Source organism: Heterocephalus glaber, unplaced genomic scaffold, assembly GCF_053883595.1.
Source record: "Heterocephalus glaber isolate CG9 unplaced genomic scaffold, H.glaber_assembly_v1.0 deba00001760, whole genome shotgun sequence".
Lineage (NCBI taxonomy): Eukaryota > Metazoa > Chordata > Mammalia > Rodentia > Bathyergidae > Heterocephalus > Heterocephalus glaber.
The window spans coordinates 6269694-6296387 of record NW_028258457.1 but is presented as its reverse complement, the minus strand read 5'-3'; the positions used below and the strand labels follow the sequence as shown (position 1 = coordinate 6296387).

Sequence of the window (26694 nt, the reverse complement as noted above, 5' to 3'; positions counted from 1 at the left end):
GACCAGCTGCCCCTCTCTGCCCCCGCTGTGTCCCTCTCCCCTGCCTGCCGTGTCACCCCCCACACCTGTCTGTCTCCCTGATTCTCTCTCCATCTCTGTCTCTGACTCCATCTCTCACCCCTGTTTCTCTGTTGCTTTCTCTCCTCTCTTTGTATCTCTGCATTTCTGCTGTCTCTATTCCCTGTTTCTCTCTGTCTTTCTCTATCTGCTTACATCTTTGTCTCTGTTCATCACTCTGTCTTTGTCTCCCTGGCCTGTGTCTGTCTCTCCTGTCTCTGGTCCTCTCTGTCCGTGTCTCTGTGTGCCGCCCCTGTTCCCGTGCAGGTGGGCAGGACGTTTGACCCAACGACGGCCTTCGTGGTGGACGACCTCAAGCCCAACACAGAGTATGCCTTCCGCCTGGCAGCGCGCTCCCCGCAAGGCCTGGGTGCCTTCACCGCACCCGTGCGGCAGCGCACGCTGCAGTCCAGTAGGTGTCTCGCGCCTGCGCTGGGGGGCGGGGGGCACCAGGCCACTCCCCCCGGCCTCGGCCTTGGCTGTGCCTCAGTTTCCCCACCAAGGGGTCCTCCGCGTCCTGGGGCCCGGTCACCCGGGTGCAGGCCCAGGGATGAGGAGAAGCAGCCGAGTTTGTGCCTGGCTCAAGCCCTTGCTGAGTGCGTCTGCATCTCCTCTCCCTGGCCTGGCTTTGGGGACAGCTGCGCAGCCAGGTTGTGCCCCTTGTGCAGGCGTCCCCAGGGGTGCTGTGAGGCGGGGGTCACTGCCGCACCCACAGAGGACATCACCGAGCCCAGCTCCTGGCCCGGAGCTGTGGCACCCAAAGCCCTGGGACAAGGTCCCTAGGGGCCAGGGACGGGGTTGGGGGGAACTGGAGCCGATGCCCGATGGGGGTGCAGGTTCTGAGACGGGGCTCTAGAGTCCCTGAGATTGTGCTGTGCCCGCCCGGCCTCCTGTCACAAACCAGTCCCTAGCAGCTGCCTCTGGGCCACTCTGGCCCCTGCTGCCGCCGCCCTCGCTGCCTGCTGCAAGCTCGGGCCACAGAGGCCCCTCTGCTGTCCCCTGTACCCCAGCCCCTCCTCCTCCCCCTTGCTGTCACCCACACGTGGCGCCCGCGCCTCCCTGCCCCTCAGTCAGTCACTGCGTGGCCACCCCAGGAGTGGCTGGAGGAATCTGCGCCACTCAGGCCTCCGGCCCGGGTATCTGCACAGGCAGGCGGTCTTGGGGAAGCAGGGTGATGCCCCGGCCAGGGCCGCCGTGAGCCCAGAGGCCTCGGAGACAGCCCTGCCGGCCGACCCCTTCCCCTGCTTCTCGGTCCTGGGCCGGCGGGTGCTGCAGGTCAGGCATCCGGGCGCGTCCCTGGCAGGTGGCGGGCAGTGAGGGTGGCCTGTGGCCTGGGCGGCCACCTGAGGGGGAGGCGGTGGCTTCGAGAAGGTGAGTACAAGCCAGTCACCAGCGACTTCACAAACACGGCCCACCCCGCGTGTCCCGGCCCCCGCCCCGCTAACCTGGCCCCACGCGGCCCGCAGCTGCGGCACGCTCCCCGGGACCCTGGGCCACAGGGCAGGGTGCATCCCGCATCCCACCTTTCCCGAGACATCACGCAGGTTGGGCCGGATTGTGAAGCTCGCAACCCCCAAGGCCATCCAGCAAGCGGCCCAGCCACGCGAGCCTCGGGGTGGCCCAGCACAGGGATGGGAGAAGGGCTGCCGGCTGCTCGTCCCGAGCCGGGCGGGCCCAAGACCCCACAGCAGAGACGAGGGCCAGGCGTGTCCCCGGGGCCGCAGCCCCTTAGTCTGACACAGGGTAGGTGGAGGCAGACGGCTCGAGGGGGGCTCCCCACGCCAGCGGGGGCCGGAGACCCCGAGAGCTCGCTCTCGCCCGTAGCTCAGTCCTCCGCCGCTGCCCCCCTCGTAAGAAAGTCTGTAAGTTAGCAGTGGAGAGCAAAGGTAGGTAACAGACTGGGAGATTTCTGGACGGCGTCTTTCTTTCTTTTATTATGGTTTTTCCCATCATCATCATCATCACCACTGTCTCTGATTTTATTATGGTTTTAGTTTTATTTTTTTCTTCCTCCCCCTTTCTCAGCAAATCCATTCCTTCCAGCACATTCCCCGGTTGGTTTTCCCACTCCTGCTTGATCTCCCCTGGGCACTTTTGGTTGGGGTGGCTGGTCAAGAAATGAGGAGCCCCCACCCCAACGCTCAGTGTTGAGGAAGGGTCTGCCCTGACTGAGTGAGGCCAAGCTTGTTCTAGTTGAAGTGAGCCACGATGGTGGCTGGCGTAGCCTGGTGTCTCTGAGGACGGGCTGTCATGTGCCTGTGGCCCCAGAGCCCAGCCTGTAGTAAGTGCTCAGTAAACACGAGCTCTGGGGGTCCATACCACCGCAGTGCGCTGTGGGAATTGTAAGTTCCTCAATGGCTCCTCGCGTGGGGACCTCCTAGACTACACTGACAGGGGGCCCCGGCTAGCCTGGCCGAGGTCTGCACCCCCAACCTCAAGCCAACAGGGCCATGAGCCGCGCTCAGCCCAGCTGCACATCCACCTCTGCCACCATGAGCCTCTTGATGTTTCTGAGCCTCAGTTTCCTCACCTGTAAACCACAACCCACTTCTGCCCTTCTGGAAGCATTAAGAGGAGATACAGAAGCAGACGGGGCGGAAGCTGGGCGTGGTGGTGCACTCCTGTCATCCCAGCACTCTGGGAGGCTGAGGCAGGAGGATTGCCAGTTCAAGACCAGCCTGGGCAACTTTTGGATGTCTTGCCTCAAAAAATAAAGGCCTGAGGCAGGAGCTCAATGCAGAGGCCTTAGGTCCAATCCCCAGCACCACAAAATAAAGAAAGGAAAAAATGTGGGGTGGGGCCTGGCACCTCGCAGGCCAGACTGGGGACAGCAGAGCACCCACCAGTGGGTTCAGATCGGGCCCCCACCTGTCAGCTGGGCCAGGGACAGCAGGTGGCAGTGCCAGTGCCACCCACCTGCAGGGGTGTGAGGGTCAAACGAGACGATGTGGAGAAAGCTCTCGGCAGGTACCACAGCCCCGGGCACAGTCGGGGAGACGTTCCACATCTGCAGAGGGCGCAGTGGGGGCTTGGGAGCAGTTCCCGAGGGACAGCGCTGGCCACGTGGGTGCTCAGTGTGACGGATCCCCAGCTGATCTTCCACAGAGCACACAACAGGGGCAGCGTAAGAGCTGTGTGAGATCTCAGTGCAGAGCACAGTCGGCATTCAGTAAACGGAAGCTGTCGGCTGTGAGCAGAGAGCTGGACCTGGGCCAGGTCCACAGTAGGTCCCCAAAACCATGGGCACCCCGATTACTGCCCTGCAGACCTGTGGGCGCAATACCTGGCATACAGTGAGTGCCTGACAGATTCTGCTCAGAATACACCATGTACAAATAGAAGGTGCTCAGCAAGTGCAAACTACCACCATTTTTCTGTAAGGTCCTCGGCACAGTGCCAGGTGCTCAGTAAGTGCGGGCTGTTACTGTTATCCAGTAAAGCTCTTAACACAGTCCTGGGCACGTAGAAGGTGCTCAATATGGGGGGACTATTAACACTGCAAGGCCCGTGGTACCGTGCCTGACACATAGTGGGTGCTTAATACGTGGGAGTTGTGTTTTCGTAGTAAACCCCCTAGCACAGTATATATATATATATGTGACACATAGTAGGTGCTTCGTGTGTGTGGACTATTACCGTTCTCTGAAAGCCCTTGCTACCATGCCTGGCACACAGTAGGTGTTCAGTAAGTGCATGTCCCATTAGCTGTGAAGCCCTAGGCGTGGTGGTTGACTCACAGTAGGTGCCCAACAGGTGGGGCTTTTATGGTCAACTCCATTGGCATGTGCTACCAGGCACACAGAAGGTGGCCAACAAATAGAGGCTTTTAATACGTTGTGAACCCTTTGAACCCTTGGTGAGTAAATGGCACACAGTGGGTCTTCAATAAGTAGGTGCTTTTACCGTTATTCTGTGAAGCCCTTGGCAAGTGTGGGCACATAGTAGATGCCCAGTGGTGAGGCCTCCTTGCTTTTTCCCATGGCATATGGTGCCTGGTACACAGAAGGTGTTCAACAAATACATGCCTTTGCTATTCCATGAAGCCCTTAGCAAGTGCCCAGCACATAGTAGGTGCTCAAGAGATGGGGCTTCTGTTGCTATTCCCTTTGACATACAATGGCCCACATGGAGCTCAGCACCAAGTAGAGCTCAGCGTTACCCTGTGAAACTCTTGGCACATAGTAGGAGCCCAAGAGATAGGGCTTCCATTTCTGTTTCGCTCGTCACAGTTCCTGGGGTACAGCTCTTCCCTGAGACCGTGGCCCCCACCCTGGAAGGGAAGGCGAGCCCAAATTCTTGGCCAGCACCCCCGCCCCACCCCATCTCACCTTTGGTTGACATCCCCTTCTTTTGGGTTCGAATTCTCTTTGGTTTGGTTCTGTTTTGTTTGTTATCATCTTCTTTTTTATTTTCTCTTTCCCATCTTTTGTCCCCCACCCCTTCCCTGCCCATCCCACCTCCCCTCCCCCCACGTTCTCCCCTCCAATAGAGCCGTCAGCCCCCCCTCAAGACGTTAAGTGTACCAGCATGCGCTCCACGGCCATTCTGGTAAGTTGGCGCCCGCCACCGCCGGACACGCACAACGGGGCCCTAGTGGGCTACAGCGTCCGCTACCGACCGCTGGGCTCAGACGACCCGGAACCCAAGGAGGTGAATGGCATCCCCCCGACCACCACTCAGATCCTCCTGGAAGCCCTGGAGAAGTGGACTGAATACCGTATCACTGCCATCGCACACACAGAGGTGGGGCCAGGGCCCGAGAGCTCGCCCGTGGTCATCCGCACCGAGGAGGACGGTAAGTACCACCTGGCCGGGACCCCAGACCTCAGCCCGCCTTCCACCTGGAAAACTGGGCCGGAAGCCATGAGGCGGGAGCCACCATCTTCCCCAAACAGTGCCCGCTTGGCACTTTGAATTTGTAATTGATGCTTTAGACTCGGCGGCACTCATGTTTCTACGGAGTCCTGTCCCCAGAGCTTTGTGCCTGGAGGCTCAGCTGGCCACCCCGTGTTGGTCCAGCAGTGGTGGGATGCAGGCGATACTAAGTGCTCCCATTCTTTACTCAGCAACCTGAGTTTTAGACTCGGGATAAGCCAGGATGTGAAGCTCTCCTTGTCTGACACGTAGCCCCACACCGAAAAACAGTGGACTGGGCTGCTGAGACCACCCACTGGGGGGGGCACGGGTTTCTATGGTGTCAGCCGTCGCATCCTGGCTAGTCGATGGCACAGTGGAGAGGTGGAGAGCAAGGTGGGTTAGCGTGAAGTCTTGTGGTAGGAACTTGCCTCACGGGAAGGAATAAAGCTGCCCTTCTTGGCCATACCCCAGGGGGCTGGGGGCTCTGATCCCAGAGCAGAAGGAGAAAATCCCCGAGCCAGGTGGCAGAGTCCTTAACAGCAAGTGGCCAGACCGCCGGGTTCAAGCCCCAGCTTTGTCCCTGGGATCTGCTCCCTGGGCCTCAGTTTCCCCATCTGTAAGTGGGAACTGTGACTGCTGCAGGGAGAGCTCCTAGCACGGGGTGTGGCCGGCGACTCGGCTCGGGCTGTGCCCCAGGCCCCTCCCGGGTGTGGGACCCTGGGGCTCCCGGTAACTTAACGGCCCGCTGCCCCCCTCCCGCCCGCCAGTGCCCAGCGCGCCGCCGCGGAAGGTGGAGGCGGAGGCGCTCAACGCCACGGCCATCCGCGTGCTGTGGCGCTCGCCCGCGCCCGGCCGGCACCACGGTCAGATCCGCGGCTACCAGGTCCACTACGTGCGCATGGAGGGCGCCGAGGCCCGCGGGCCGCCGCGCATCAAGGATGTGATGCTGGCCGATGCCCAGGTGGGTGTGGGCGGGGCCGGGGGCGGGCCCCACACTGTCCCCTCCCCTCGGCTCACCTCCCTCCTCTCTCCCTGCCGCCTCCCGCTCAGTGGGAGATGGACGACACTGCCGAATATGTGAGTAGCGCCCGCCGGACCTGGTCGTGTCCCGCGGGCCGGGCCGTGCCGTGCCGTGGTGTGACCTCTGCACGCCCCCTGGCAAAGGGTCTCCGCCCCTGTCCCCGACCCAGCGCATCCACCCCGAAAGGGGACGCTGTGGCCTCCTGGACTCACCCAGCCCGGCCTGAAAACCTCCCTCCCCGGCAAGGCTGCACCCCGAGTTCCTGCCCCGGAGCTGTGGGGCAGTCGGGGGAAGAGACCCCTGAGTAGCTGCTGTCGCCTTCCGAGTCGCTGTGTGACTCGGTTGGGCCACCGCCTGTGCCGAGCGCCCTCTTCCTAGGAGAAGAGCCCCAAGGCTGACGTGGAGTCCGCCCTGCCCGCCCGGGCCGGGCTCAGCTCCTCCCTCAGGGCGCGGGAGCGGTGACGCAGGGCCCAGGGGCTGGAGACCCTCTGCTCAGCACCTGTCCCGTCCTGTGCCCGACCCAAGCCCAGGCTCCCGGCATGCTGCGGGTGTGCATGCTTACAGACCCGGGGACTCGGCCGTGTGCTCAGGGCCACGTCACACGAGCCTTACTGAGCACCAGAGCCTTACTGAGCACGAGCCGTGCAGAGGTCCTGTGCTGGGTGCTGGGGAGGGTCAGTTGGCCAAGACTGACCGGGTCCCTTTGACCTGGGAGGTCACAGTCAGGGAGGGGACAGAGACTCGTGAATGGTCACCACGCAGGGGGAACAGAATGACAGTGGTGGAAGCGTTTAGATGTCTGCTCTCTGGGGGGTACACACCCAGCATCCCAGCACTCTGGGAGGCTGAGGCAGGAGGGGTGAAAATTTGTACGCCGCCTGGGCAGCTTAGTGATTTCGTGAGACTCTGTCTCAAAGGATAAAAAGGGCTGAGCTGGAGCTCAGCGCAGAGGGCCTGGGTTCATTCCCCAGTACAAAGAAAGTTTAATAAATTTTACAAAGCCAGCTCCCTGGGCAGGTGGGGACAGTCCCCATTACAGTGCTGCCCATTTCTGAGGCGTGGATGTCCCACTGTGAGTGGTACCGTGCAGCTTGGCTGTCTCTGTTTCCACCATGAGTAGCCAGTGGAGCACAAACTCTGGGGAATTAGCGGTAGTGAGTACAGTGAGATGAGTGGGGGAGGTGAGTACAGCCTCTTTTTTTTTTAAACACGAATAGGTTCACAATTTAATATCTGGTAATAGCTGTGTTTCATATTTGGCTTGCAAAGTCTTTGGAGATGTAGCTGGTGGCTCTTGTGAGTGGGAAAGGGCATCTGCAACACACCAGAGAGGGTAGAAGCAGATGGCATGGCCGTGCAAAGGCCCTGGGACAGGACAGAGCCTGGCTTGGTGCAGGAGCAGCAAAGAGGCTGTGTGGCTGGACCAGAGGGAGGGGAGGGAGGGGAGGGTGGGCAGGGACAGGCTGGGGTGCAGCGCCCTGTGGGAGGGCTGAGGGCAGAGACCAGACTTGGTGCTCACGGCGCCCTCTGGCGGCTACAAGGACGACAGGCTGTGGGGAGCCGCGGACAGGGCTGGCGCAGGCTGCATGTGCCCTCTTGAGCATGGTTGTACGCCACGGTCTCTGCATGGGCTCGTGTGCTGGACCCTGTGCCCTCCCTGCTTGACCTCGTCGTGGGGAGAGGGTGGGCAGGGCTAACCCGTCCCGCGCTGACCCACACCCTGGCCCGTAGGAAATGGTCATCACAAACCTCGAGCCTGAGACCGCGTACTCCATCACAGTAGCTGCCTATACTATGAAAGGCGACGGCGCTCGCAGCAAACCCAAGGTGGTGGTGACCAAGGGAGCAGGTATGAAACTGCTCACCACCTGCAGCCACTTTGCCCCTTGAGGACGAGCGGTCCCTCCAGAGTCCTTGAGGCTGTGTGGAGACAGTGAACCAGGCAGGGGGACCACTGAGACCACAGGTGTGCGGGCTGCTTGGAAGAGCCCAGCATGGCCCCCCGCCATGCTTCCCACCTTAGGCTCCACCAGGCAGAAACTCTTTTTTTTGGTACCGGGGATCGAACTCAGGTCCTTGCGCTTGTGCAGCAGGTGGCGAAACCACTGAGCTACATCCCCAGCCCCAGAAACCCTTTTAACACTCTGTCCCTTGTGGGCTTCACCTGGGCTGTTCCCTCTGCCAGAACCTCTTCCCTGGCCTGCTGTGTCCTCCCTGCCCTGCATGTGTCTCAGCCCAGGGACGCTGTCCAGATAGCGCCCACTGCCCTGGGCGTTCCCGGCAGTCACAATCCTTTCAAGGCCCTGATGAGTCCTGCAGTGGAAACACCTGGCTGCACATGTTGAGCTGGCATTCCTGCTTCCCGAGCCCCTGTGCTGTGTTGGTGACCGCACAGGCTGAGAACCACAGAGCAAGGACAGTTTGGGACACTACTTTGTCCCCTGGATATGAATCAGAAGCCAAGAGCCACTAGGCAAACAGAGGAAGTGAGACATCACTGAGCACCGTGAATGTTTCCAGAGCCAGGTTCCCCCATGCACCCTGGCCCCATGCACACCTGCGGTCCCACCCCAGGGACACTGACCTTGCTGCCCCCCAACCCCCTCCAGCTCTTTTCTGCCATGCATGTTCAGAAAGGGTAACCCTCTAGCACGTCCTGTGTTCCCCACTGCTCAGGAGGCTGAGGCAGGAGGATGGCGAGTTGGAGTCCAGCCTGGGCTACCCGGCAAGACCCTGTCTCAGAATGAAAAGAGGGCTGGGGATAGGGCTGAGTGGCAGAGCACCCCTGGGCTCCATCCCCAGTCTTACAGAAAGACATTGAAAGCTCCTAGCCCCTGCCTACAGTTCTGCCTCGTGGGAGGCTGAGGCAGAATCGCCTGAGCCCAGGAGTTTAAGGCCAGCCTGAGGCACAGAGCAAAATCCTGTCTCAGAAAGAGATCAAAGGGCTGGGGCGCAGCTTGTGGTGGCTGCTGTCCCTGACCCCGTCCCGTCCCACAGTGCTGGGCCGCCCCACCCTCACGGTGCAGCAGACCTCAGAGGGCAGCCTCCTGGCGCGCTGGGAGCCGCCGCCCGGCGTCCCTGCCGAGGACCAGGTGCTGGGCTACCGCCTGCAGTTCGGCCGCGAGGACGCAATGCCACTGGCCACACTGGAGTTCCCGGCCTCCAAGGACCACTACACAGCAGCAGGCGTGCACAAGGGGGCCACCTATGTGTTCCGGCTGGCAGCGCGCAGCCGAGGCGGCCTGGGCGAGGAGGCGGCCCAGGTCCTGAGCATCCCCGAGGATACGCCCCGTGGCCATCCACAGATCCTGGAGGCAGCCGGCAACGCCTCGGCCGGCACCGTCCTGCTCCGCTGGCTGCCACCTGTGCCTGCTGAGCGCAACGGGGCCATCGTCAAGTACACGGTGGCCGTGCGGGAGGCCGGCACCTTGGGGCCTCCCCGAGAGACAGAGCTGCCCGCGGCGGTGGAGCCTGGGGCTGAGAATGCGCTCACGCTTCGGGGCCTCAAGCCTGACACGGCCTATGACCTGCAAGTGCGAGCCCACACACGCCGGGGCCCCGGCCCCTACAGCCCCCCTGTCCGCTACCGCACGTTCCTGCGGGACCAAGGTAGGCGCGGCGACCCCGCCTCACAGCCGGACCCCCACCCCAGCCCCCCCTCCCCCCGCCAGGTAAGTGTCGCTTTTCTGCTTGCTGTGGACACTCAAGGCAGAGTCCGGACCCAAGGCTCCCTCCGGCGCTGGTAAAGGTGGGATGTGCCTGGTGGTGGCACCAACGCCCCCACTGCCACTCCCTATCCTCCTCCTCCTCCTGCACCTTCTCTCTGCAGCCTGCGCCGTCTCCCGCAGCAGGGACCTGGGACAGGGCAGGCAGGGCCGGGCCAGGGCCAGGCAGGAAGGCCGTGGGCACAGCCGTGACAGGGAGCGTCTGGGCCGCCCCGTGCCACCCGCGCCCGCGCTCACGGGGTCTCTCTGCTCTCTCCCCATTTGCCCGGATGCCGCCCACAGTCTCCCCCAAGAACTTCAAGGTGAAAATGATTATGAAGACCTCGGTGCTGCTCAGCTGGGAGTTTCCCGATAACTACAACTTGCCCACGCCCTACAAGGTGAGGCCACTGGGCAGGGGCAGGGCTCAGCCCGGCTTGGAGCTGAGTTTGGGGTTGGCACTAAGTCTGGGATCAGGGTTTAGTCTCACAAGACTCAGCCTGGGATCAAGGCTCAGTCAGAGATTGAGGCTGAGTCAAGATTGGGACTCAGAGTTGGGGATCTGCTGGTACTGCTGCTAGGTCTGAGGGATCCGTGCTCACCCAGGGTGAGGGCTTAGGACGAGATGGGGCTCAACTGGGATGGAGGCTCAGGGATCAAGGCTCAGTTAGGAATCGTGGCTCATAGTTGGGGCTCCACTTGAGACCAGAGTTGAGTGTGGGTTGCTGCTAACTGTGGGAGATCAGGGCTCAGCTGGGGCCGAGGCTTAGTCAGGACTGGGATATGAGGATTAGGACTCTGTCTGGGGTTAGGTTATCCTGAGGTTGCTGCTGAATCTTGGAATCAGGGCTCAGAGTCGGGGCTCTGGGATCAGGTTCTGTCTGGTTGGTGCCAGATCAAGACTGGAGGTCCTGGATCAAGGCTCAGTCAGAATTTGGACTCACAGTTGGGGTTCTGTCTAGGACCAGGGTTCAGTTGGTTCAGTCAGGGGTTGCTACTCAGTCTGGGATCGAGGCTCAGCCTTAGATCAGGATTTAGTCTGGGATCAGGGGTCAGTCTGGGATGTGGGGTTGATGCTGAGTCTGGGGTCAGACCTAGTCGAGTTTGGTCCTCATCTGGGACTGAGGTTTAGTCTTGAGTTAGACCAGCAGGGATCAGGGATCAGTCAAGACTAGCACTGAGTGCTGGGGCTCAGCCTGGGATCCGGGCTCAGCTGCACCTCAGTCCGAGGCCAGTACGTCAGGTGGGCACTGAGGGGAGCCCAGCAGGCCCCGAGCCTGCAGCCCCGCTGAGCTGGCCTGGCCCGTAGATCCAGTACAATGGGCTGACCCTGGACGTGGACGGCCGCACCACCAAGAAGCTCATCACGCACCTCAGGCCCCACACCTTCTACAACTTCGTGCTGACCAACCGCGGCAGCAGCCTAGGTGGTCTGCAGCAGACGGTCACTGCCTGGACGGCCTTCAACATGCTCAGCGGCAAGCCTGGTGTCTCCCCCAAGCCTGACCCCGACGGCTACATCGTGGTGTACCTGCCCGACGGCCAGAGCCCCGTGCCTGTGCAGTACGCTCACCCCACTCCCACTCCCCCAGAACCCCTGGTGGGAGACAGAGCTGGGAGTCCCCAGTGGGGAGGGGAGGCTCGAGGCGCTGCTTGAAAGAGAGGGTTATAAGAGTAGGTGCGCATTGAAGCTGGGACGTTAAAGGATGTATAGGAGTTTGAGAATGAGAAGTGCCCGAGGTAAGCCTTTTAGGCAGAAGGTACGCCACGATCAAAGCCTGCAGCTTGAGTTGGGAACTGTGGTCAGGTGTGGTTGGGGGGTAGGAGCACGACAGCCAGTGGCTCCCGTCTTATAACAGGAACTACTTCATTGTGATGGTGCCGCTGCGCAAGTCTCGAGGAGGCCAGTTCCTCACCCCGCTGGGCAGCCCCGAGGACATGGATCTGGAAGAGGTGAGGCCCAGGGCCGGACTCCAGGGCCCCGATGTGCCCCAGCTGGGCTCTGAGCCCCTGCCCTTTGTTCCCTCAGCTCATCCAGGACATCTCGCGGCTCCAGAGGCGGAGCCTGCGGCATTCGCGCCAGCTGGAGGTACCCCGGCCCTACATCGCTGCCCGCTTCTCAGTGCTACCCCAAATCTTCCATCCTGGGGACCAGAAGCAATACGGTGGCTTTGACAACCGGGGCCTGGAGCCTGGCCACCGATATGTTCTCTTTGTACTTGCTGCGCTGCAGAAGAGTGAGCCCGTAAGTTCCGAGTGGTGTCCGTCTGTCCTTAAGGGAAGTTCTTGGAAGAAGGGATCTTACAGCTGAGGCTTTGAGGAACATGTAGGAGTCCAGCCAGAAAAGGCAGCCCCCGATTTGCATGTGCAAAAACGTCTGGAGGAGCGGGAGCAACAGAAAGGACCTCAGAGTGGCTGAGGCAGCGGAGGGAGTGGGGAGAGCAAAGACAGGTGGCGACTGGGCCACTTGGAGTCCTTGGGAGCCCTGGAGGGTGGAGAGCCAGGGAGGTGCGGACGGTGTCTGGGGAGGCTGTGCGGGCTCTGCAGGAGGCTGGGCGCTGACGGGTCCCCCACCCTGCAGACATTTGCGGCCAGTCCCTTCTCAGACCCCTTCCAGCTGGACAACCCTGACCCCCAACCCATCGTGGACGGCGAGGAGGGGCTCATCTGGGTGATCGGGCCGGTGCTGGCTGTGGTCTTCATCATCTGCATCGTCATTGCCATCCTGCTGTACAAGAAGTGAGCTCTGCACCCTCCCAGGCCCCTGGGGCTCAGAGGGGCCGAGGCCACACAGCCTGGGGAGCAGGGCTGGGCGTCCCCACAGCAGGCCGTGCCTCCCTTCCCTCCGCTCCGCAGGATCTGAGTGGGGGCCGTGTGTGTCCTCAGCGAGGGGGGAAATGGTCATGGCGGGCAAGGTCTGTCTCCCTGAGCGACCGTGGAGCCCTTGCTCCTAGTGGGTGTCCCAGGCGGAAAGACCAGGGCCCAGAGTGGTTGAGAAAGGCACTCCTAAGCCAGGCGCAGGGGTGATCACAGCGCTCTGGGAGGCTGAGGCAGGAGGATCACAAGGTCAGACCAAGCTCGGGCAACACAGAGACCTAGCAAGACCCTGCCTTAAAATAGAAAAGGGCAGGGCCGAGGATTTAGCTCAGTGGTGCTGCTGCCTGCCTCAAAAGCGCAAGGTCCTGAGTTCGATCCCCAGTGCCAGAAGAAATAGAGAAGGGCTGGGGATGGAGCTCAGTAGCGCTCCACCCCCCGTACCACCAAAAACAGGTGTGGGGAGAAGAGCACCCCAGGCACAGCCGGGGCCCTCACCACTCTTCTTCTCTCCCTTTGCACCTGTGTCTGTCTGGGGAGCAGCAAACCTGACAGGTAGGTGCAGGCCGCATCCCTCAGGCTGGAGGGCAGGGAGGCCCCTGCGCGTGGTCTTGGAAACCCCAGCCATACGCCTGCACGGCCCCTTCCTGCATCCCTGGGGCCCCTGCTGTGCGTGTCTGTGTGGGTCTTCGGGGACACACTGGTCCTTAGCAGACCACCCCATTTGCTCCCCACACAGCAAACGCAAGGACTCAGAGCCCCGCACCAAATGCCTGCTGAACAACGCCGACCTTGCACCCCACCACCCCAAGGACCCTGTGGAAATGAGACGCATTAACTTCCAGACTCCAGGTACGCCCCAATCCCCACGCAGGGCAGGGGCCCGGGGCCGGCAGGCAGCTGCCGCCTGTCTGTGCCAGGAGCAACACAGGGTGTAGAGTAGGCTCCTGACTCCCCAGCACCTCCTGCTCTGTGGATCCGGGCATGGAGTTTCAGAGCAGGTTCTGCACGGAACCAGATGAGGCTTTTTTAAAGTTACACTTACCTAATGGGTGCACTTCTTTGGGAGCCAGAGCGCCATAAACAGAGGCGTGTCGGGGGCGGCATTATTTTGGTAGAGCCCAGTAACTGTTTGCGCCTCCAGCTCCGAAGCCCCTGCACTGAGGAGCTGAGGGCTGGCCTTGGGGTGCGTCCCCAGGCGAGGCACAGACATAACACCCGCAGCTCCTCCTGCCTTCCCTGCCTCCTCACGGTTCCCTCAGCCAGTGTCACCTGCTGCCCCAGTGGGAGAGCCCAGCAGACCACATAGGGCGCTCCCCGGGCCCCCTTATTTTCCCCCTCTCAATGGGCTCATGACAGCTGCTTCTAACCAAATAAGGACTTGATTTAACTGATGGCTGCTGTTCTCCTTGTGGGCTCACAGCACGGCCACATCTGTACCTTTACTGGTTCAGCTGCTTCTTTCCCAACCATACGGGGACTCTGAGCATTGGTATTTAACTGCTGGCTGCAGTCCTCCCGCTGGGATCCTGCACAAGCCCCCCCCCGTGCCATTCCTGACATCTTCTCTTTCCTGTCTCTGGCCCGGCTCATGTCATTTTTCTGTTCATCCCTATTACGAGCAGACTCTTCGTATTTAACCAATGGCTGCTGTCCTGAAAGGGCATCATGGGGGCTCATTGATTACCCTTCCTGTGCATCCTTCTCCTCTGGCCTGGCTGGTGTCACTTCCGTCTCCATCTAACTGAAGATCATGACCATTGTATTTAACTGACGGCTGCAGTCCAGAAAGGGCCGTGCAGGGTCTCATCTCACCCCACTGTGTTCTCATCTGTCACATCTCCGGGCTAACTCGTGTCACTCCGGTTTTCATCCAGATGACGGTTTTGAATAACATGTGTCTAACCCATGGCCGCATTCTGCTGGCGGGTCACGGAGTCCTGCACCATGCGCCATCCCCCGCCGCGCCCCCATGGCCTCTCTGGCTCTGGAACCGCTGCTCTCAGCTCTGCTCCCTGTAGGGAGGCTCCCCGACACACGTGTCTAACTGACGGCTGCTGAGCTCCCGCCCTGGGTCCACGTGTCCTCCCTGCGCCCAGTCTCCCTCTCCCCCATCCTCTTGTGGCCTCTGCGGGGACCCCACAGCCAGGCTGGTCTGGGTGGGAGCGTGCGGACAGGGTGCCCCACGGAGCCCTAGTTCTCAGCCGGGGCCCGGCAGTGCCGCCCACTGCCCTCTGTCCCTGCCGCGGCTGGCGTGGGTGGGGCGGCGGCCCTGCGTGTGTTCATTATTTATTGTTTGCTTCTCTGCAGACCCGGGCCTCAGCAGCCCCCTCAGGGAGCCGGGGTTTCACTCGGAAAGTTAGTTCCTGTGTCTCTGTGCTCTGCTTCCTTTCCCCGCCCCATCAGGTTCTGCCTTGGTGTCCATCTGCCTCCTGTCTCTGTCCGTGCCCACCCGCCCACCCCCTGCTGGCACCTGGAGGAGGGCAGGGCGGGGCAGGGCCCCGGGTGGACTGCGTGACAGGCACAGGGAGCCCACGTGCCAGGCAGGCCGCTTAGGGGCGTGGGGTCGAGGGGGCCCCCACTCAGGACGGCAGGTGTGGCCGGACAGCTCTGTGAGCAGGCAGGGGCCGGCAGCAGCTCTCGGGGAGGTGCTGCCCACTGCTCCAGTCCTGGGGCTGCAGACTCGGGCTTCTTGTGCCCGCTCCCGCACCCCAGCACAGGGACACGACCGCTGCACGCAGCACAGGTGCCCCACTCCACACAGCAGGGGACAGCCCGGGTCTGTCTCTGGAGAGGGAGGGCAGCCCCAGCCCCACCCAGGGAAAAGTGTCCACTGTACCACTAGCCACACCGCTGTCATTTCTGTACCCTGCCCGCTTCTCATCACAAGGCACTGGGGGCTTGGCGTTGTCCAGGGGACCCTTTGTCCAGCCCCTGTGCCCCAGCTGGGTTGGGGAGACCAGGACGTACCCCATCAGGCCCCATCAAGAGCGCCCCACCTGCTGAGCCCACCCGCCACCCCTTCTAACCGCAGCTCGCCTGCCTGCAGACTCACACTGAGCACCCCGCGCCCCCCAGGCCGCCCCTGTTGACCCCCGCGGGCTCTGCTCTCCCTGCAGGCATGCTCAGCCACCCGCCCATCCCCATCGCGGACATGGCGGAGCACACAGAGCGCCTCAAAGCCAACGACAGCCTCAAGCTGTCCCAGGAGTATGAGGTAAGCCTGCAGCCCACCTCCTCAGCCCAGGCTCACGGGTCGCCCCCGACACCCGAACACCTCACCCTCCTCCCTCCGCAGTCCATCGATCCCGGGCAGCAGTTCACGTGGGAGCATTCCAACCTGGAGGTGAACAAGCCCAAAAATCGCTATGCCAACGTCATCGCCTACGACCACTCACGCGTCATCCTCCAGCCCATCGAAGGTAGTGTGGAGAGAGCCAGGCCCCCTTGTGCCCGTCCCCTCTCAATAGAGAGCTCTTCTTGGCCAAGGAAGCCTGATTCTGGTCATAAGCCTGGTCCAGCTCCAGCTGGAGGCTGCTGGTGTCTTTGGCTGTGTATTTAACAAATGCCTCCTGTCCGTAATTAATTGATGGCTGCTGTCCCTAACTAACATGGCTCCATCTGTTCCTCTGTATCACGCTTCTCAATCAGAGCAGTTCTGCTGCCGAAGGGGGATGTAGCAATGCCCAAGGACATTTTTGGTTGTCATAATTTTGGGAAGGGGAATCAGGTGAAGTAGTATTAAGTGCCTGGAGACCCAGGCTCCCCTGAGACCACACAGCATCCAAGAGGGCACCATAGACAAAGAGCCAGCCCCAGATGGCTCCATGCCAGGGTAGAGAATCCGTGATGTACATGCCCCACACTGGCCCTGGGCACGTGTTTGGGGCCATCAGAGGGAGCTTCTAGGAAATACTGGGCTGTTGCTGCCCACCCAAGATCGCAAGCCCCACGGGTCCCTGGCCTCTTGCCCCGGCCACAGGCATCATGGGCAGCGATTACATCAATGCCAACTACGTGGACGGCTACCGGCGGCAGAATGCGTACATTGCCACGCAGGGGCCCCTGCCCGAGACTTTCGGGGACTTCTGGCGGATGGTGTGGGAGCAGCGCTCGGCCACCATCGTCATGATGACGCGGCTGGAGGAGAAGTCACGGGTGAGGCCCAGACCCCGCGCTCGGCCCTGGCCAGCCCGGCCCCGACTGACCCCCTTTCTCCTATGTGGTGCAGATCAAATGTGACCAGTACTGGCCCAACCGGGGCACAGAGACCTACGGCTTCATCCAGGTCACCCTGCTGGACACCATCGAGCTGGCCACCTTCTGCGTGAGGACCTTCTCCTTGCACAAGGTGGGCAGCCGGGGCGCGGGGGGGTTCTCTGCCCAGAAAGAACAGAGCAGGTCCCCTGGGCTGCCTGCCTCCTGGGTGGGAAACAGGCTCAGGCAGGGCCCTGCTGTGTCCAGGCACCACAGAAGACAGACGGCACCCAGACTCCCTGCCCTCCCACCCTCCGGCATCACCCGCCCTGGCTGGGCTAAGCAGTCAGGGAAGGGTGGAGGGAATCTTGGGACCTATATTTAACTGATGGCTGCTATCCCCTTTGCACTGGTGCTTGAGTTAGTGCAGTTCTCCCACAGTGGGGACAGGGTCTGCCTTGGCTCCACTGTGTGTCCCTGACACCCATACTGGTCTCAGCGTCACACACCTGCCTGGCCCAAATGCCAAGAACCCTGAGCAGGTGAACAGGGGGAGGTAGGAACCCCAGTCTCTTTATGCACAGAAATTGACATGCTGTCGCAGCCCAGCCTGGGCACCGAGACACGGCAGGGACAAAGGGCCCTTCCCTCTTGGGGCTCATAATCTAGTAGATGAGACATAAGACAAATACACGCAGTGACAGCAACTCAATGTGTGGAAGGAGAAAAATTAGCAGAGGAGCAGAACAATATGTGTGTTAGACAGCACAAAAAGGTTAAGGAGGGAGCCAGGGCAGACCTGGAGGGATGGTGTCCAGGCAGAAGACAGCTGTGCAAAGGCCCTGGGGCAGATCAGAGCCCAGTGCAGGAGCAGGAGGAGCCGGTGTAGCTGGGGCAAAGAGGGAGGTGGAGAGCCAGGGAGGGGACCGGTGGGGTGGCCGTGCAGGGCCCTGTGGGCTGCAGGGAGGACTTGGGCTTTGGCCCAAGGAGGTGGGAGCCATGGAGGGCAGAGGGGGAGGCCCTGGGTCCCACTTGGACAGAGGAATGGTGTTGGGTGATGTACAGGGAGGGGAGGGAGTCACAGTGACTCCCAGGTTGTGGCCACAGCCCCAGAGGGACAGAGCCACTGCCCACTGGGAATAGTGGGTTGGGGACAGGTTGGCCCTGGGGGGGCAGGAAACCCGAATTGCGCTCAGGACTGTGGGTCTGTGGGCTGAACTAGGGGTTCGCATCCCTGCCGTGAGCGCACAGGTGACAGGTGCCGTCCCTGGTTCCTAGAACGGCTCCAGTGAGAAGCGCGAGGTCCGCCAGTTCCAGTTCACAGCGTGGCCGGATCACGGGGTTCCCGAGTACCCAACACCTTTCCTGGCCTTCCTGCGCCGCGTCAAGACCTGCAACCCGCCCGATGCCGGCCCCGTCGTGGTCCACTGCAGGTACGGCCGCCCCGTCCCCGCCCCCGGCCCCTTCCTGTCCCCATCCTGCGTGGCCCCTCCCACAGCCCCTGACCCACTGTCCCCACAGCGCCGGCGTGGGCCGCACCGGCTGCTTCATCGTCATCGACGCCATGCTGGAGCGCGTGCGGCCCGAGAAGACGGTGGACGTGTACGGCCACGTGACGCTCATGCGCTCTCAGCGCAACTACATGGTGCAGACCGAGGACCAGTACAGCTTCATCCATGAGGCGCTGCTCGAGGCCGTGGGCTGCGGCAGCACCGAGGTCCCCGCGCGCAGCCTCTACTCGTACATCCAAAAGCTGGCGCAGGCCGAGCCTGGGGAGCACGTCACCGGCATGGAGCTGGAGTTCAAGGTGCCAGTGGCCACCGCCCCGCCCCTGGTCACCGCCCCGCCCCTGACCACGCCCCACCCCTGACCACGCCCTCTCCCCACAGCGGCTGGCCAACTCCAAGGCACACACGTCGCGGTTCATCAGCGCCAATTTGCCCTGCAACAAGTTCAAGAACCGCCTGGTGAACATCATGCCCTACGAGAGCACCCGTGTGTGCCTGCAGCCCATCCGTGGTGTGGAGGGCTCTGACTACATCAACGCCAGCTTCATCGACGGCTACAGGTCCCACGCCTGGGGAGTCCAGGGCCCCCCACACACAGACGACCCCAGCCTTGCCCTGAAGGGGCCTCCAGTATGGCAGGAGACACAGGGCAGATGGCAGGAGGCACTAGCTGTGTATTTAACTGATAGCTGCTGTCCACAATGTGGCTCCTTCCAGCCTGCTCCATCAGGGTGTCCCCCTTGGGCCATTTTGGTTGCCACCTGGACATTTGGCAGCATTGGGACATTTTCCGTGTCACGATGGGAGTTGGGGTGAGGGACCGTTCGTGAAACTGAGGGGTGGGTTCCTGGGATTCTGCCGAGCATCCTACAGTGCCTAGACATATGACCCCTATTGTGCACATCACAGAGATTGAGAAGCTCTGGCCTAGGGAAGCATTCTGGAGCAAAAGGGACAGTGTGCAAAGGCCCAAGGGTAGAATGGATCTTGGCCTCGAAAATAACGAAGTAGTTTAATGGCATGGGAGAGAGGTGGAAGAAGGTAGGAATCATCTTGTAGCTGCCTCAAGGAGTCTGAACTCCTGAGGCTGGTGGATTCCCCATGCCTAGTGGGACTATTGGGAGATAAGCTGGTGCAGTGGCAGCCATTATGGAGTCCTGGTATGGCCCCTACCCACCGGGCCTCCCTGCTGGCCCTGGGCTCACACACCTCCCCCCACAGGCAGCAGAAGGCCTACATCGCCACACAGGGGCCGCTGGCGGAGACCACGGAGGACTTCTGGCGCATGCTGTGGGAAAACAACTCCACCATTGTGGTGATGCTGACCAAGCTTCGGGAGATGGGCCGGGTGAGCCAGGGGCCAGGGAGGGCAGAGCTGGGCCTGGGTCAGGACTCAGACAAGGGCTGACCATGGCCACCACCCTCCAACAGGAAAAATGTCACCAGTACTGGCCGGCCGAGCGCTCTGCCCGCTACCAGTACTTTGTGGTGGACCCGATGGCGGAGTACAACATGCCGCAGTACATCCTCCGCGAGTTCAAGGTCACGGACGCCCGGGTGAGAGGCTGGGGCGGGGAGGGGCCACAGCAAGGGCCCGGATGTGATGGGGAGTGGTGATGTCAGGGGAGGGGCCCCCGGGGCCAAGGTCAGTGTTGTGGGGGCAATCAGTGGCCATGGGGAGCGCAGGGTGGGTGACAGGAGATTGGGTGACATTGATAAACGCTGGGCACAGTGGCACACACCTGTCACCCCAGTGCCGCGGGAGACTGAGGCAGGAAGATTGCAGGTTTGACAGGAGTCTGGGCAGCTTGCCTGAGAGTTTTAAAAATGAGAAGGGCTGGGCCGGGGATTTAGCTCAGTGGTTCTGCCACCTGCACTGCAAGTGCAAGGAGCCGAGTTCGATCCCTGGTACCAAAAAGAGAGAGAGAGAGAGAGAGAGAGAGAGAGAGAGAGTGAAGGGCTGGGGACATAGCTCAGTCCTCTCGGGGTTTGGTCCCCAGCACCCACACACAGAAGGACACCAGTAGATGGAGACCACTCAGCGCAGCAGGAGGTGGGGCAGCAGCGGGCAGAACCTGGCCACAGGGTGAAGGGCGGTGTTTAGCCACCGCGGGGCCCAGAGTCCCCAGCCTGGGGACAGGAGGGGTGGCGGGAGGCGGGCATCGGGACCACGGGGCTGGAGGAGGAGCTGTCCAGGCCGGCGTGGGGAGGGCCAGGGAGAGGGTGATAGATGAGATGCCAGGGCAGCTGGGCTGGCGCTGGGCATTGAGGTGGAGGGCAGAGTGGCACTGAGTCCCGCCCAGGGCGCCCCGGGCAGTGAGGACGGGGTGGGGCTGAGCACGCGGACGGCACCGTGGCGGTGACACGGCCTCTGTCCCCAGGACGGCCAGTCTCGCACCGTGCGACAGTTCCAGTTCACGGACTGGCCAGAGCAGGGCGTGCCCAAGTCGGGCGAGGGCTTCATCGACTTCATCGGCCAGGTGCACAAGACCAAGGAGCAGTTCGGCCAGGACGGCCCCATCTCCGTGCACTGCAGGTGCGGCGGGCCCGGGCGGGGCCGGGATGGGGCGGACGGGGGTGGGGACAGCCCACCCTGACACGTGCCCCCTGCCCGCAGCGCTGGCGTGGGCAGGACAGGCGTGTTTATCACGCTGAGCATCGTGCTGGAGCGCATGCGCTACGAGGGCGTGGTGGACATCTTCCAGACCGTGAAGATGCTGCGCACCCAGCGGCCGGCCATGGTGCAGACGGAGGTATGGACGCCGACCCCAGGGCTGCCCCTCCTGGGCCGGAAGGGATGAGTCTACTTTGATATTTCGCAATACTGGGGATTGAGCTGCGGCCTTCACACTGAGTGACATCTCCAGCCCTTTCGTGTTTTCGTTTTTGAGACTGGTCTTGCTGGGTCACAGAGTCGCCCAGGCTGGTCTCGAATTTGCAGTCCACCTGCCTCGGCCTGCCAGGGTGCTGGGATCACAGGCGTGTGCCTAGCTAAGTCAACACTTTTGACTTCGGGTCTAAAGGCCAAAAGTGCCCTCTGGTGTGGACGGAGATGAGTCCACTGCCCAAAGTCATGTGACTTTGTGGTTCCACCAAAAACCCTACCCTGGACCACAGATCTTAAGTCACATCACTGTCTGCTCTACAGATGGGGAAACTGAGGCCCAGGGTAGAAGGGACTCCCCAGGGACCAAGTTCCCGGTGGCTGTGATGAGTCCATGTCTGGGGCCTGAGCTGGACCACTGACCCTAGCTGGGGCGGGGCCAGCTGAGCAGCCTGGTCTGAAGGGGGAGCAGAGGGTGTTTTGGGGGTCCCTGCCTGTGTGAAAACAGAGCAACCTGACGAGAGAGCGGGAACAGCCTGGGTGCTTGGCTACTCCCGGAGCCCCAGGAAGCCCTGGGAGAGCTTAGAGTGAGGGAGGCCCTGACAGCCACCATGCTGTCCCCACAGGATGAGTACCAGTTCTGCTACCAGGCATCGCTGGAGTACCTCGGCAGCTTTGACCACTATGCAACATAAAGCCATGAGGTCCCCGGCCCAGAAGCCCCCGTGCAGCTGCGCTGAGCAGACCCCGCGGCTGGGCACACAGGCTGCGGCGGCGGCTACGGGGTCCCCGGGACAAAGTGGCCTCCCGAGCCCCCCACAAGGCCCGGCCAACGCGGCAGGCCCTGGCCTGGCCGCCAGCATCACGTACTCGGAACATTCCTGTTTCCTTGTGATTCCAAACCCAGACTCGGGTGGGGAGGCGGCGTGCAGTCGGGGACTCTTGGACCCCAAAGGGCGGGCGCCGGCCACCACCGCCCTGTCCTCCCAGGTCGGCCGGAGCCCCTTTCTGTCCCCAGCCTGGGGTGCTGGGCCGGGCAGGGGCATGGGCAGAACTCCGCTTTCTTTTTACCCTCTCAGTGTAACTGTATCTGGTGACATTTCCTTTTTTTTTTTTTTTTTTAAATAGTGTATTTTTTTTCCATTTTTTTTAAAAGAAGAAAAAACAACAACAAAAAAAAGACTTGCCAGTCAAGGACTTTAAAAAAGAATGACTTTGCTTTTCATATTCTGTTCAAAGACAGTCTATTTTTTCACGGTAGAACACGTCCTCTGTGATCCATGAGTCAGTCGAGAACTTGGGCCTGACCCACCAAGGTTCCTTCAGCTGGCTCTCCTGTGTTTTGTTTTTCCTCCCATGTCGCAAGCTGTGCCTGACCTGGCCCCCCTGCCCACGTAAGAATGAGATGTCCTTTTCTTCCTGGTTTCTATTCTTCCTTTTTTGCCCCCTACTGTTTTTTAATTAGATTTTCAGACATATCAAGTATGGTCCTGAGGGTGGGGCAGCACGGGACTCGGCCCTGTCCCCACCGGCCTGAGCACCCGGAGGGCACCTAGCATGGCGGGGTCGGGGTCCCTGACCCAGGGACCCCGGCCCCGCCAGGATTTTTCTCTTTGTATAAGAGCAGATCTGCCGTTGCTTTCAACACTTTATTCAAACGGAAACAGCTGGGTGGTTTCCCACCTCTGTATGTAGATAAACCAACTTTGTATTAAAGGGAGATCGTCCGACCCGGCCCTGTGGAGTCGTTCTTAAGCCCTCAGCGCATCATGAGCCCAGTGCCAAGCACCGTGAGTGCCACTGCCTTCTCCAGGGAGCCCTGGGGACACAGGCCATGGGGAGGGGACAGCCTGGGCCACCCTGGAGCAGAACCACAGCCGAACCAGCACGGGCTGGGGCTAGAGGGCACTGCACCCTGAGTCTGCACCTCCTGTCGGGACCGGGACAGCAGGCTAGCGCAGTGAGCACAGCAGGGGCTTCGTGGAAGCACCGTCCTGAGGGGGCACCCTTCAAACACCAGCAGAGCAAGGCATCAAAAACTAGTCCTAGCACCGGGGATTTAGCTCAGTGGTTCCACCGCCTGCCTCGCAAGCGCAGGGACCTGAGTTCGACCCCCAGTACCAAAAAAAAAATTAGACCTAAATAACCCTAACCACAGATGAAATAGGTGTCAAAATTGGCACTGGCAGATTTGTGAGGCTGAGGCAGGAGGTTCTTGAGTTCAAGCCCAGCCCAGGCAACTCAGACACTTAGATCCTGCTTCCAGACAAACCAAAAGGAAAACCAGAAATCCAAAATGAATGTCATGAAGCCCCTGCAGTGCGGCCAAAGGTATATTCAGAAGAAAAGTCATACCTTTGGATACAACTGATAATAAAACAAGTTTTGAAAATATTAAATGAGTCAAGGTCCAATTCAAATAGCTCTGAAAGAACAGGATAAACCCAAATGAACAAGAAACAGATGAAAGTCAGAATTGAGTGGGCATCTGAAGTGGTCCTTTTGCATTAACAAGATCAAAAACGTTGATCCGGGGATTTAGCTCGCTGGTGCCACTACCTGCCTCGCAAGCACAAGGACCCGAGTTTGATCCCCGGTACCAAAAAAAATAAAAAACGTTCGAAAACAGTAGTAGATGAATCTTAGGCAACACAATCTGGAGAAAAGAGCAGGTGCAGAACATCAGAAAAGTAGAGGAAGGCTCATTGTGGACTTTGATCTATTTTACTATTCTTTTTTTTTTGGTTTTTTGTTTGTACCCGGGATCAAACTCGGGTCCTTGGACTTGCACAGCAGGCGGCGGAACCACTGAGCTAAATCCCCAGCCCACTATTCTTTATTTTTGCAGTGCTGAGGATGGAACCCGGGGCCTTCATGCTGAGCTCAATCCCCAGCCCTTTGTATTTTTCGTTTTGAGACGGGCTCGCTGAGTCATCACGTTGCTCAGGCTGGGCTCAAATGTGTGATCCTCCTGCCTCAGCTTTTCCAGTGCTAGAATGATCTGTGTGCCACCACGCTCAGCTTTTCTTTTTCTTTTTTCTTTTGAGACAGTGTCTGGCTATGTAGGCCCAGGCTGGCGTCAAACTCACAGTGATCCTCCTGCCTCAGCCTCCCGAGTGCTGAGATTACAGGTGTGTGCCACCAAAGTATTGAAGTGGTCAAGAATGAAACTGACTAGAAAAGGAGGGACCGTGAGAGGCGGCAGAGCTGGCGTGAGGAACCTCCCTCACTTTCCAGTGCAGCAGTGGGAAGGGTAGACCACGAAGAGAGGAAAAGATGGAGAGTCATGTTGGAATGATATTCATAACCTCTAAGTCTGCAACAGAAGGACACCTCTCAATGGTACACATGACACAAAGAAAAGAGTCCAGCATGATGGGGCACACATGTAATCCCAGATACTGGGAGGCTGAGGCAGGAGGATCACAAATTTGAGGCTAGCATGGGGAACTTAGTAAGACCTTCAGTACCCACTGAGTTCAACCTCCAGAAAAATACAGAGAAGACAAACTGGTCCCTCAGTTCGTGAACTTAATTTGTTCCACAATACTGGGGAAGATGGCCGTGGTCATATTTGTCACTTGATGCAGAACAAAAAGTTTTGCTGAACACTCCTGTTTGTAAACCAAATTGTTCACAAGTGTTTGTGAACTGAGGGATTACTGTACTAGCCTGAGCCAGGTCCTTGTGAATCATCTAAGACCTTACCAACAGGCTATTCTGCCCAAGGAACTCCTACTTAACCCTCAAGGCCCAGTACAAAAAGCTCCTCTAAGAAGTTATGTCTTATTTCCCTTTTCTAGGCTGCCTGAGCCTCATGTCCATCCCTCTAGCCAAACCTGAGGTCACAGGGCTGTAGTATCTAAGTAGGGTCCACTTTGCCCCCCTGACCAGAAGCGATCTTCAGGGGAAGCCATTATGACCATTGTGTGTGAGCTTCTGCCCTGTTGTACAGGTACGTGACAGCAGATGGGGATTGACTCAAAGGCAGCCTGGAAGAGGAGGTGCCTGTGTCAGCCATGGACATGACCAAGTTGAGAATTTATGCATGCTTGGCTCACACAATCTCATTTAATCCAAATCAGGAAAGAACATCCTGTCCAAGCTGTGTTTAATAGAATCATGCATACGTCAGACTACTGGGGAAGATCGACATGTGGCTGCCCAAACTAACCACAGTGCAGGCAAATTATACATCGATGATGACCTTTAGCTCCTCAAATCCACATCACTGCAAGTTTTTTGGTTTTTGTTGTTTTGTGGGGTTGTTTCTGTTTGTTTTGTTTTTTTGCAGTACCAGGGATTGAACTCGGGACCTTGCATTTGCAAGGCAGGTGGTGGCACCACTGAGCTAAATCCCCAGGCCTGGTTTTTGTTTTTTGAGACAAGGTCTCACTATGCAGCACAGGCTGGCCTCGAACTCCTGGCAATCCTCCTGGCTCAGCCTCCCAAGAGCTGGGATGACAGGTATGCGCCACACCTGGCTGAGTTTTGTCCGATCTTCAAAGAAAATACGATGTGTGTCCTTGGTGAGCTATTTCAGATTGTAGAGGATAAAACAGAGCCCCAAGGGCACAGGGATACCCAACCACAAGAATTTAAAAAGCACACCCTGCTTCATGCCTAGAACCCAAGGAAATCCTGGCAATGCAAACCTCACGTCTCTAACAGATGTTCCAACTTGTTGGAGTTGTTTGGGACTTGAAGAAGAGTCAGACCATGAGAATGCAGTTAAGTGGACGAGCAGAGGGCTGCAGCTTCCAAGGGAAAACAGCAGCTTGCCTCTGTTGCCCATGTCTTTTATTGAAGCACTGCACAATGCGAGCATGAGAAGCGTGAGCGATTACAACCAAGGCCTTGAGGCTGTTTTTTAGAAATAAATGAAAGTTTTCATATCTAATCTTGAGCTTTCCCAGAACAGAATACTCACACCCTTGGGTGTCAAGGTTCCTGGAACAAGAGGGAGCATCGCATGCAATGCTCCCTGGATGTTCTCGAATTCGAGAGAACATCTGCTGTTGCTGGCAACGTTTCCCCAGAGTTCATTCTAAGTTCAACTTGCTCTGAGACAACATTCTTCTCTACACCAACTCCATAAGGAAGGAGTGAAAGAATTCAAGGATGGTTCAATCTTAGAAAATCTACTCATTGCATCAGAATGAGACAGAATTAATCATTTGGGAACAAGTGGCCAGTCTCCAGTAAATTGAGGCTGTGTAACTTTTTGACCCAGCCATTGGCTTCCCAGATGCACCCTTAGAGAGACTGGCTGGGTTGTCCAAGGAGAGCACTCACGTTTGCTGCAGCAGCATTAGCTGTTGTTTCAAAAGTTGGAACCAACTTGTATATCCATCAGCAGCCAAGTCTATAAAGAACTGTGTATGATGTAGTCACACCAGGGAACACTGCAAAGCCATAAACATGAAGGAATTTGAACTAAGCATTACACTATGGATGAAGCTCAGAAATACACTGAGGAAAACAAGTAGGCACAAGAAGAAAGTTATAGTATAATTCCATTATTGAATTTTTATTTTTTCTTTTGGTACTGGGGATCAAACTGAGGACCTTGCACCTGTGAGGCAGGCACAGCACCACTGAGCTACATCCCCGGCCAAATATTTAAAGACAAACAAAACATATATGTTAGCTGGGAGCAAATATATTAGCAGCAAATACTTATCTATACAGCAATACTACTGAACATCATTT

The 26694-nt window shown here is 59.2% G+C and overlaps 1 protein-coding gene and 1 long non-coding RNA gene across 33 annotated transcripts in view; one reads left to right on the top strand and one right to left on the bottom strand.

Annotated features, from left to right (window-relative positions):
- Nucleotides 1–22717, top strand: part of Ptprs (protein tyrosine phosphatase receptor type S) — a 76161-nt gene extending 53444 nt beyond the window's left edge. For 6 of the 32 annotated variants that reach the window (XM_087201259.1, XM_087201257.1, XM_087201256.1 and 3 more), the window contains 26 exons: nucleotides 325–469; nucleotides 4547–4852; nucleotides 5682–5875; nucleotides 5965–5991; nucleotides 7667–7784; nucleotides 8933–9544; nucleotides 9943–10040; nucleotides 10949–11202; nucleotides 11499–11592; nucleotides 11669–11884; nucleotides 12221–12378; nucleotides 12910–13008; nucleotides 13193–13305; nucleotides 14764–14811; nucleotides 15573–15670; nucleotides 15752–15875; nucleotides 16436–16611; nucleotides 16685–16804; nucleotides 17929–18083; nucleotides 18172–18457; nucleotides 18540–18718; nucleotides 19380–19506; nucleotides 19590–19715; nucleotides 20540–20694; nucleotides 20776–20911; nucleotides 21609–22717. In XM_087201259.1, coding sequence (XP_087057385.1) covers nucleotides 325–469; nucleotides 4547–4852; nucleotides 5682–5875; nucleotides 5965–5991; nucleotides 7667–7784; nucleotides 8933–9544; nucleotides 9943–10040; nucleotides 10949–11202; nucleotides 11499–11592; nucleotides 11669–11884; nucleotides 12221–12378; nucleotides 12910–13008; nucleotides 13193–13305; nucleotides 14764–14811; nucleotides 15573–15670; nucleotides 15752–15875; nucleotides 16436–16611; nucleotides 16685–16804; nucleotides 17929–18083; nucleotides 18172–18457; nucleotides 18540–18718; nucleotides 19380–19506; nucleotides 19590–19715; nucleotides 20540–20694; nucleotides 20776–20911; nucleotides 21609–21677 — 4233 coding nt within the window. In that variant the 3' untranslated portion in view covers nucleotides 21678–22717. The remainder of the gene's footprint in view (nucleotides 1–324; nucleotides 470–4546; nucleotides 4853–5681; nucleotides 5876–5964; nucleotides 5992–7666; nucleotides 7785–8932; nucleotides 9545–9942; nucleotides 10041–10948; nucleotides 11203–11498; nucleotides 11593–11668; nucleotides 11885–12220; nucleotides 12379–12909; nucleotides 13009–13192; nucleotides 13306–14763; nucleotides 14812–15572; nucleotides 15671–15751; nucleotides 15876–16435; nucleotides 16612–16684; nucleotides 16805–17928; nucleotides 18084–18171; nucleotides 18458–18539; nucleotides 18719–19379; nucleotides 19507–19589; nucleotides 19716–20539; nucleotides 20695–20775; nucleotides 20912–21608) is intronic. The other 26 variants (XM_087201267.1, XM_087201266.1, XM_087201264.1 and 23 more) reach the window with 16 other exon arrangements.
- Nucleotides 1–26694, bottom strand: part of LOC147821200 (uncharacterized) — a 49139-nt gene that overhangs the window by 11030 nt on the left and 11415 nt on the right. The window lies entirely within an intron of this gene.